Here is a 10,234-nt window from a genome sequence, read left to right on the forward strand (position 1 = left end):
ACTTTCCCACACTTTTCATTTTCAGAAGCATAGCCATTTATCCTTTAAAGGAATTTTTCCACCTCAAGAGTTACAGAATTCAGAAGTCCTAAGACACCTTTAGATTTTTATGTTTACAATCTTGTAAAACAAACTTCAAAAATGTTGCCAGTGTAATTTAAAAATTGCTGCTTTTTGTTATACTTGTGAATTAGTTTGGTTAAAGATAAAGGGTCTCTTAAATTCAATAACATTTAAGTTTTATTTTAGACTATTGCAATTGAATAAGTTTCTAGTTAAGTTGAAACAGTAATGTTTATGCCAACAATCTTTCATAAACTACTTAAGCAAACATACCTTAATGCACAATGGAAAGGAGCAGTAATATCGGCCAAAACTCCAAATTCATCAATAAATAAAATCGGAGTAGAGCTTCGATTAGCGTTCCTGCTGTTTAGACTTGAAACACCAAGCAATCCGTAGCTGATGTAGAACAACCTAAACCCATACATTTCAGGTGGGAATGAACATAATATGACAATATCCACAAGTAATTGTAACAGTATAAAAACATCAAGGTATCTAATAACATAATGGATATATTGTATTACAATTAGCAACAATAAAAGGAACAACTCTTTAAAATTAAGAACAGCAATGTTCATCTTAATTATAACACAAAAACCAAACTTTTAGGCCTAACAATAACTCGATTGTACCACACATGGTGATAATATTTTTAAAGAATTAAACTCTCATATTCTATATATATCTTAGGGTGCAGAGATTGGTGGAGGAACCTTCCTTTCAATATTAAAAAATGAAGAAAACTTTAATTGTTTAAAAAACTTAGGAGATGTCTAATTGAACATAAATTTTACAGTTTAGAAGAATTTATGAACAGCAAATAAAAGATGGCTTATTTTCTTATTTTGTTTGAAATATATGACTTGACATAATATTCTATATAAGGAATTGCAGCAAATATCTTTATAAATATTAAGTTTAGTATTAGACTCAAGTAATCTATAAAATTACTCATTTATATACACTTGGTTTGTATGTGTTTGTGTTGAATAAGGATTTATTTGATTTGATTTTAAGTTCCCCCACACAAATGAGGATGCAATGTCTGCCACAACGTACCGGCCGTGTTTGGAGGTAGTGAAAGTAGCCACCCTGGGGCCTTGCTGCATGGCCCACACCTCTACTACACCCTTCTTGGGTGAGTAGATAACGAGGAACAAGGCCTGCCGTTTGCGGCTATGTGCTTGCGGCTGTTCTTCCTCTGCCACCAGCCAACCACACTGGGCGTCTCTGTACCCCTTCCACATCCTACGGCATCGGGGCAACATTTACAAAGTATGTTCAAACGTTCTAACAGAGGGCTTTAGGCCAGGATTTTGATTAACAGAACATAAGGATAGCAACTAGATTCCCTCAGAAGAATTACAGACAGCTCAACACAAAGAAAAAAAAAATTTCATAAAAAAATCCCCTGTGGGACTTTGTCAAGTAGTGTAGACAAAAAGAGTAGGGTAACATTTGTTTTTGTTGAACTATCTTGTCTACACTCATCCCAGGTTACAAAATATTTTGTGTTTCCTGTGAGTTCTATATTCTGTACTTTTTCTAAGGTATGTGATTTGATACTATTTCCTAATTCTAAAAATCAAATATGTTAATTAAAATCTTAAATATCTACAATTAAGTGGCCTGTATACTGTATAGGTTATGTAAGGTTTGGGATTATACTGGTCTGAAATCCATCATTACATGTAATCCACGTTGTAAATAAAGATAAGTTTCTTTGGCACAAAGAATTTTCTCAGCATTGAAGATCTCACACCACAAACAAACATACACAATGTAAAAATTTAGCTTAAATACCTAACAGGTAATACGATTTTTTTGGGTCCATACAATTTATTCTATGATAGCGATGCAACGTCAAATAAGATTTTCATAAATTAAAGATGGGTGCACACATTTTATCTCGTGTTTGTAGTTTGTTTGGAAAATAATATTGGGCTTGGGTGGCAAGCCAATTTTTTTTCCCTCTAACTAACTAGTCTTTATTTCTATAATTTACCCCGATAATAGCAAATGTAACTGATGTATTATCCAGTCTAACTAAACAATGATATCTGTAAATTATCTCTATGAACCCTTTTTTTCTCATACAAAACCTTTGTGAAACCTGTACATACGTACCACTTGTAGTTTTTGAATATGGCTATTTGTGTTTGCATGCATGAGTTATATTTTTTACTTGGAAGTTACACAAGATTTCCGTAAAATGTAGATTTTGCTTGATAAGTGTGTTACCTCAGTGCTATCCCTGACGAGTTGTCCACCAGAGTAACTCTGCCCAGAGAGTCACAGACAACGCTCAGGTTCCGCTGAGGAGACATGACCACTGAGCACCCTTGTCTCCACAAGTCACACAGTCCAAACCTGACAAAAAAAACCAGTCTTAGTATTCTACAAACAACACTTTTCATTAGAATATTAGCTATAATTATTCTAAGAAATCGTATATCGTGAGTCGGTGGCTCAGTTGGTAGCGTCATGGACTTCGGGACCAAGGCAGTCGTGGGTACGGATCCTGGTCACTGCCACAAACATTTTATCAGTACAGTTCACTTTTGTACTGTACCGGCTCACCCCTTGCTTTGCTGCATACGTTCCACACACAGATCTGTAGTCTATGTGGACGGGCAAATGCAAGGTTAAAAGAGGCCGCCAACCACTTCATAAAAAAAATTTCACCACTTGGACCTGCCAAGAGTCTTTTTGACAAAAGCTCTAGTTTATCAATCTTGTTTTGCTTCGGAAAATGAGGAAGGGTCAAGAAGAAATTTTTAGGGAGAGGGGAAATGTGTTGCAGAGTGATGGATAAATAAGGTCAATAACAATATGATGGTACTTTGTTTATTTATTTATCTTAACTGTTCTTTAACAACATTCATTTGAACGAAAATAATCAAAAAGGATTACCTGCAAACCATTGGTTCGGCTGGCTCAATCACAACCTTCTCCTTATCTGGAGCAGGATTTGGTTTACGACCGCCCAAGAACCAACTTCTAGAATCACATTTTGCTATTAAAAACTGTTTTATATTTAATTGATTCGCTAAAATGCCAAGGGGAAGCTGGGTGTATATTTCTGGAAAACTTTCAATTTGATTCTCTTGCATATTTTAATTATATTTTCTACTAGCATTTATAATACTGACTCAGGCCAGCTGATTTTAGTCAGGCTTAGGCAGTCAGGCCTTAAATCAAGACCATCAGCAGGATCCAGTCCCGAACACTTTTTAGATTGTAAGATCGTAGATAAACATTTAGAACTATTCTTATTGCACACTACACTTTTATTTCTTGTGAATGAAATAGACTAGAGTTAATCAGAGCAAAGAGGAAGAGGCCCAGGCAATACAAATAGACTAAAAAAAAAAGTAGTCAAAATTACTTTCAATATTTCACGATTCTTAACAACTTTTTTTTCAATCAAGGGACAAAAGATATTTCTTCCTGATTCAAACCTTCATCTGTGTAGAGTTTAATGAGTTTATTGTGTTTCTTTAGTCTTCACAGACGCTTTCCAAGTTAGCCTTGTATTCCAAAATACTTACAACCTACACCATTAAGCCTAATGTTCGTAAATTTGAGTTACACAACCACTTAGCTAACCACTAGTATGTTAAATGCTGAAGTAGTTTAGGTAGTCTAGGTTAACCACTTCAACTTACGGAACAGCCTGGTTGAAGGCAGACTTGAGTTTAGTGCCAACAGCTTTCACAACATCGGTGAGGACTGGAGCAGACGTTCCTTCTACGATGTAGTGGAACCCGACAAATGGCTTTTTGCCCACAGCAACCACCAGGGAGCTCTGAGGTGGGGAGGGTCTGTACCAGGCACTGTAGCCTCCACACACTGCGGAAAAACAACATGTAACTCGATCCTTTAGAACTGTGATGGCACAGAGGCGAAATAGGTTATTGGATCAATGGATGGGTTATTAAACCACAGTATAGCTCCAACTAACCAAATCAATACAGAACGACCACATTGGGAAATTAGAAATTCTGATAGTTGGATTTTACCAAATTATAGGGTATTTTATAGTAAATAGGCCGAGTCAAGCCAAGCTTTTATTATTGTGATTGCAGAACTTGTCTTCAAAGATTTTACGATAAAAAATTCACGCTTTTGCCATGATTGAGGAGGACAATGATGATTTTCTTTGACTGGAGGAGATAATGATGATTCTAAAAGACTGCAGAAAATGTTCAAGAAATTTCCGTGACCAAGGGAGACAATGATGATGTCTGATTGAGCGTGGGAGTTAATCAAGATTGAGCCGCAATCAAGGTAGACAACGATGATGTTTTTATGACTGCAGGAGACGATGATGATGACCACAGGACCGGGGTAGATGTTTAGTATTTGCCATGATCACAGCTTCTGCCTTCTTTAATTAATAACAATTGTAAATACTGAAGTTTTTAAAACTCTTTTAGTTAGAGACTCAGTTAATTGGCGATTCAGATCTTTGGACTTTGAATTGTTGGAATTTTAATGTAGAAGAAAGAAGGAAATAAGGAGAGAGTTTAGAACAAAGGTTTTTGTGAGAATTATACCTTAGCCCCCTCTAACAAAGGCCGCGGCGTTGGTGTGTGGCAATGCCGCACCGTGATTGACAATGTGATATGTGTCCACAAAAATTTAAATTGTGTGTGTGTTTATTTATGTGTCACCTATTGAAATCTCATCCACTGGACAACTAAGTCTGCTCTTCCTATCTGAAACAAAATCAAACCTATTCTGGCCTGGAGCCCTGTACCAAGCATACCAAACTTGTAGTAAAGTCCTGTAAAGTTGTAGTAAGGTACTGTAGTTTTTAATATTTAGTTAGTTAAAAAAACTCTGAAAAACAGTGTACATTTTTCAAACTATCTACCTGAGGCGATGTGCAAATGAGAGAAGGCGGAAGGACACTGAGGCAGCCCGACGGCTGCGTCCGTTAGACTATCTTGGTCCGGCAGACTCCACTTGTGTAGAGACAGAGGCGGAGCTACGATCCCATCAACGCAGTTGGCCTGTACTATAGACAACAATGAATCTTAGACAGAACAACATTTCCGACGACTGAGAGTTTTAATAACTAAGGTACTGTATTGGCACCCGAACTATCTAAAGCCAATACATTCCATATCATTTCGCTCATTTTGATCTTACTAGCAACAATCTACACCACCAAAATACAACAATAGAGTGTAGTGGAACCATAATAGAGGTTGTAGAAACAATTCGGTCAAAAACTCAAAATTTAAGGACAGTTATGGGGTGTTGGCATGTCAAGTGCTAAACGAATTGTTGAAATGTGCAATTTGTCATCAAACACATTGAGAGAGAGACTTGCCCCACTAATGAAAAATAGTTTTTACTCTCTGAAAAGATTCTTTGATAGTTCGATTCTGAACTTATAGGTTAACAATCATGCATTATGTTTGCTGGCCACATCAGAATTTGTAGTTATATACATAAGTTACCTACATAACAAGACCTGTCCAGGCCTTATGAAGGAGGTTTTTATTGTTTTCAAAACCTAGGACGCTAGGATCTAGTCAAGAACTGAGCTTCACCACTAGATCAACTCACTTCCCAAGATAATTTGGTGAAGGTTTACTGTTTGATAACAAGATAAAAAGGTGTGCACAATTAGTAGCGTTTATGACAGATACCTTTAAACTATCAACTACAACATATTCAAAACAAACCTCTGGCTAGCTGATTGCGACAGGCTCGCAGGGTGTTGCTGAGCACAAAGCCATAGATGGAGCAGACGACAGTCGAGTATATGACATGCAGCTCTTCTGTCAGTTCTGCCATGCCGCTGTTCCGTGCCGGTGACATGGTTTGGCATTTGATACTGACTACGGGCCCTTCATCCAGCACCTCTGACAATAGCATATCTCCTTTCTATAAAAAAATATTGTCTTTTGGTTTGTACAAAGTGGTTATTAAATAAGTTGAAAAGTCGACAATAATTAAGAGTATTTGGCGTCCTTTTTGTTTTCAAGTTGATTTTTTTAACTTATTTTCGGGACACACTGGGTTTTTAAAGAGGGTAAAAAGGATGCCTATTTATATATCACTCCAGCACATTAATTAGTTCTATTTGGCTCTAATGAGTGTAATCTATCTTGCACTAAATTAGTCACAAAATTATACAAGGTGATAACTTCAGCACCACAATACAACTAATAATTGATTCTAGAATCGTCTTACCACTGATAATAGCTCGACATAGTTGTGACAGAGTCGTAAAATCTAATTTAATATAGCCAAACTTACTGCTTACTGTAATATAAGTCTACTACAAATACAAAATACAATGTCGTAACATTTATATATTTTACAATGAATGAATAGGTATACTTTTTTATATCAAGTAAGTACCGGTACAGGTTTAGCAAATCTTTAATTCTCAACAACTCACTCAACATTTACTAACCTCAGTGTAGAATCTGAGTGCTCCGCTAGAGAAACCAAGAGCCACACAAGTCCAGTCCGGAGCAGCATGAGACAGGGACTTCTGTGATTGAGGAGGCGCCAAGGGCAGTACACACACACTTGTAATCACCTCACTGAGGGCAAAAAACAAAATAATGTACAGTAGAACACCAATTATTTAAACTCTAATTATCCAAATCACTGATTATTCAAATTTCTTACATAAAAAATTAATGAAAAAATAGCTAAAACCCAAGCAGTTGAAGAAGAATTGTAGTTAAAGAAGGCAGAAGCTATGATCACAGAAAAACTCTCTTTTGTGGTTGTTTTTTTCATCGTCTCCCACCGTCACAGAAACTTATAGGCCCAATCAAAGTTTTTTTTTTAATAATTTGTGGAAAAATGCAAAATATCTTCCATGATCCTGTAGCTATGATCATCGTATCCCACGGTCATGGAAACTCGTCAATGTTTTCCGCAATCGCAGCCAAATCTTGAATATCTCCTTGGACATGGAAACTCTAATAATCTTTATAATCTTTTTCCACGATTGAGAAAAAAATCTTAAATACTTTCCTCAGTCTTGTAGACATCATCTTCATCAGCCGCGGCCATGGAAAATCACAATTGTACCCCGCAAGCGCAGCCAAAGCCGCAAACCGATCGCAATAGTAAAAGCTCGGCTTGACTCGGCCTATCTTTTGTACATAATACGAATGTGATGTAGTAAATAAAATCTTACGTCTAGAGTGTTTGGACCTATTAATGACAATGGTGAATGGCGGATAAGGAAGAACCAAGAATTAAGAGAACTTTATAATGACCCAGATATTATAGCAACTAGAGCAGAAGATTACGATGGCTGGGACACGTATATAGAAGAGATGTTAACAGTATGATTAAAAGGGTATGGATGGGGCAACAAGAAGGACGACGGCCGCTGGGACGTCCCAGATTAAGATGGAATGACCAAGTGAGGCAGGACCTCAGGAGGTTAGGAGCAAGTTTGGAGGCAGCAGAGGGCAGGCAGCAGTGGAGGGGCATTGTTGGCGAGGCCAAAAATCACTTGGGATTTGTGTGGCCACAGGAGTAAGTAAGTAAGTAATACGAATGTGATAGTGTCCCAATTGATTCGGATGGGATAATTGGAGTTCTACAACTGTAGGTAGTCTAACAAAACAGCAGAGATTTTGTTTTACAAAAAAAAGCAATTGTTAAAAAGAGTCAATAGTTCTCTTAATGTTACAGGTAATAGCCATTACGCTCATGATGAGGCCTACAATTAGTTTGGGCAAATACTTATTATGATATTTGTCAGACTTAAACCACACTAGCCTACTTACGACTAAATCACAAGAAGATTTTTAAAGAAACTTACTTGTGCTCTTGACAAGGATCCCCGTGCCATAACATATGGTATTTTGTTTTTGAAGTTGATTCTTCACTGCTGTCCCATTTAGCTGTAAAACAAAAACTTGTTTAGGACTACTGGACATTGTCAGATACAGTTGAGACACTAATGTCTGCCTTTACAATCAAACTTTTAATAAATCTATGTAAGAAAACAGCTGATTTGCAGTTACAACGGTTCACAAATCATCCACTCGAATCTACACTCACCTTACACTCAAATTCAGCTTTATGTGTCACACAAAATCTGTCTTAGCAAAGTAATGAAATATCACTTTTATGGCCCACAATTTTCAACGACACTTACCCATAAGAATTACAAGGTTTTGTTGATGAGTCAAGGCCATAATTTCTCCTGAGGGAGATAATGATATTTTACACTCTTCCAACCAATTAGGATGAGTAACAGGCTTATCGGAGTCTTCAACGGACCAGTTCCATGCATCTTCATGTTTTGCTTCTTTACTTTCTTGAGTGTTACCTGAAAAACCAATTGTTTTAGGATGAATTTAGGTCCGTGCTGTATTCTAGATTTCTAATGTATAAGTTAGTCATGATTCCTTCAATGATTTCATTTGTATTTGTATATTTGTATAGCAGAGTGAATAGACTGCGTCTAGTTAATTACGATAAGTAGGCCTACACAGAACACGAAGAAACTACACACACACAAAAATTTCAACTGTACATTTGCATGGCGGGCAAGCAGCAGACGGATGCATTGTATACATTGTAAGCTATTTCCAGAGAATCTAAGAAGTTTGGCAATAAATTGCTATATAGCTTCTAAGCCCAACCTCCCATTCACAATTGTAGCAGTGCCGTGTTTGTAGCTTAAGAGCCTAATGCAGAAGAAGCCACTCATATATCTAAATTCTCTTTTAAAGAACAACATTTCAGACCATTAGAAGCTATGTTTATTTATTTCTACAATAGATGTGTTTTTTCCTGTGTGTTTAAAATATACCAAGTGCTGTAAGTGCTGATTTTGCCAGCCTTTATCCATAAACTACATTTAATTGTTTAGGAATGCATAGCCTACATGTTGCATGGGATGAGTCTAAAGTGCCAGAACGCTCAGCTTGGTTGCTAAGTACCTATCTTATAAAGTGATTGGAAACTTAGTTGTTTTTTTTAAGCGTAGGTTGGGCTCCATAGACCAAAAATTGTGCAAGTAGCAAAATCATAGAATTTGATTGCAGCTTGTTTAAAAAGGTTTCACTTCTTGAACATAGCGACATTGACATTGTCTAATGTAGCCTACTCCATTTGATAACAGAATAAACCGGACAGTACAGTTTGTGAAATGAAGCGGCAACGTCACATAACAGGTCTTCATCAATGGCCAATTCTTATAAATTAAGAAATACCGTACCGGTATGATACATGAGATCTTGGAAGTACTGGTAGGCTTAGTATGTCATAGTTATTAAGAGTCTAAATATATGACAGCAAAAAATGTTTGTTGGACTAAAACCGAAAGTAAGTAAGTTAAGTTATTTTCAATACCAAAATTCATGGATTACTGTAGTTTGGTTAATCTTTCTGTATAACTTAACACTTTCCAATAAGATTTTCATAGGCCTAAGTCATTAGGGGGTGAAGATGGGGGTATAAAATCGAGATAAAGCAGGTAGGCCTGCTAATTAATAAGTGGTGGTCTCCTCAATATCATCATTCTTTGGTTAGGGGTTACTTAGTGAAGGCACATATTAAGATTACACCATTTGTTGGTAGACAAAAGACTGCTTTAAAATCAACAGCTAAACAAATTAAACTATCCAAAGTGCCTTGATAGGCCTAATTCACTCATATTCTAGCCCTACATTACCTGACAAAGACAAATTTCCAGTTGTTAATCCACCAACATATAAACATTTTTTAACTCCTTCCAAATCAACAATAGCTCCAAACGAATTCATTTGACAAGACATTTTAGGTGTTTTATTACGAGGGATGTATATTTAAAAAACCAGAAAATAAATTTTGAATTCATAGAAAATCAAGAATTTGTCTTAAAATTCTTGCCATATTGAATTCACAAAGACACTGTGTTTATGACATAAAAATGGTAAACACTGCAGACTAAAACACCTTGTTTTTGTTTTACTCACTTTCACATATGTCTTTGTTTTCTTGTGCCAGTCAGCTGTTTAACCTAACATTCAAAGGCAACGGAATGAAAATTCCCAAGACACGCAATATGTACTCATGGTATAAAAAATAGATCGTACTATAATGAATCCAGAAAATATTTTTATGCATCGTTGAGTCAAAAAGTACTTTATGACTCCTTTTCCTATTATTTGCATGGTGCTGGTGC

At 36.4% G+C, this 10,234-nt stretch overlaps 1 protein-coding gene across 2 annotated transcripts in view; it reads right to left on the reverse strand.

The window, feature by feature from the left end:
* Positions 1-9,976, reverse strand: part of LOC128985391 (rab3 GTPase-activating protein non-catalytic subunit) — a 48,824-nt gene extending 38,848 nt beyond the window's left edge. Inside the window, exons 1-11 of one of the 2 annotated variants that reach the window (XM_054404847.1) lie at positions 9,743-9,976; positions 8,219-8,392; positions 7,880-7,961; positions 6,503-6,635; positions 5,766-5,967; positions 4,946-5,089; positions 3,735-3,918; positions 2,980-3,063; positions 2,308-2,436; positions 1,126-1,314; positions 337-477 (exon numbers count right to left, since the gene is read on the reverse strand). In XM_054404847.1, coding sequence (XP_054260822.1) covers positions 337-477; positions 1,126-1,314; positions 2,308-2,436; positions 2,980-3,063; positions 3,735-3,918; positions 4,946-5,089; positions 5,766-5,967; positions 6,503-6,635; positions 7,880-7,961; positions 8,219-8,392; positions 9,743-9,845 — 1,565 coding nt within the window. In that variant the 5' untranslated portion in view covers positions 9,846-9,976. Of the gene's footprint in view, positions 1-336; positions 478-1,125; positions 1,315-2,307; positions 2,437-2,979; positions 3,067-3,734; positions 3,919-4,945; positions 5,090-5,765; positions 5,968-6,502; positions 6,636-7,879; positions 7,962-8,218; positions 8,393-9,742 lie in introns of both variants that reach the window. The other variant, XM_054404846.1, reaches the window with a different exon arrangement.
* Between the last annotated feature and the right edge of the window lie 258 nt (positions 9,977-10,234).

The sequence above is a fragment of the Macrosteles quadrilineatus genome, unplaced genomic scaffold (assembly GCF_028750875.1).
Source record: "Macrosteles quadrilineatus isolate MER2022 unplaced genomic scaffold, UCM_ALF_1.0 Scaffold_2__2_contigs__length_208266976, whole genome shotgun sequence".
Lineage (NCBI taxonomy): Eukaryota > Metazoa > Arthropoda > Insecta > Hemiptera > Cicadellidae > Macrosteles > Macrosteles quadrilineatus.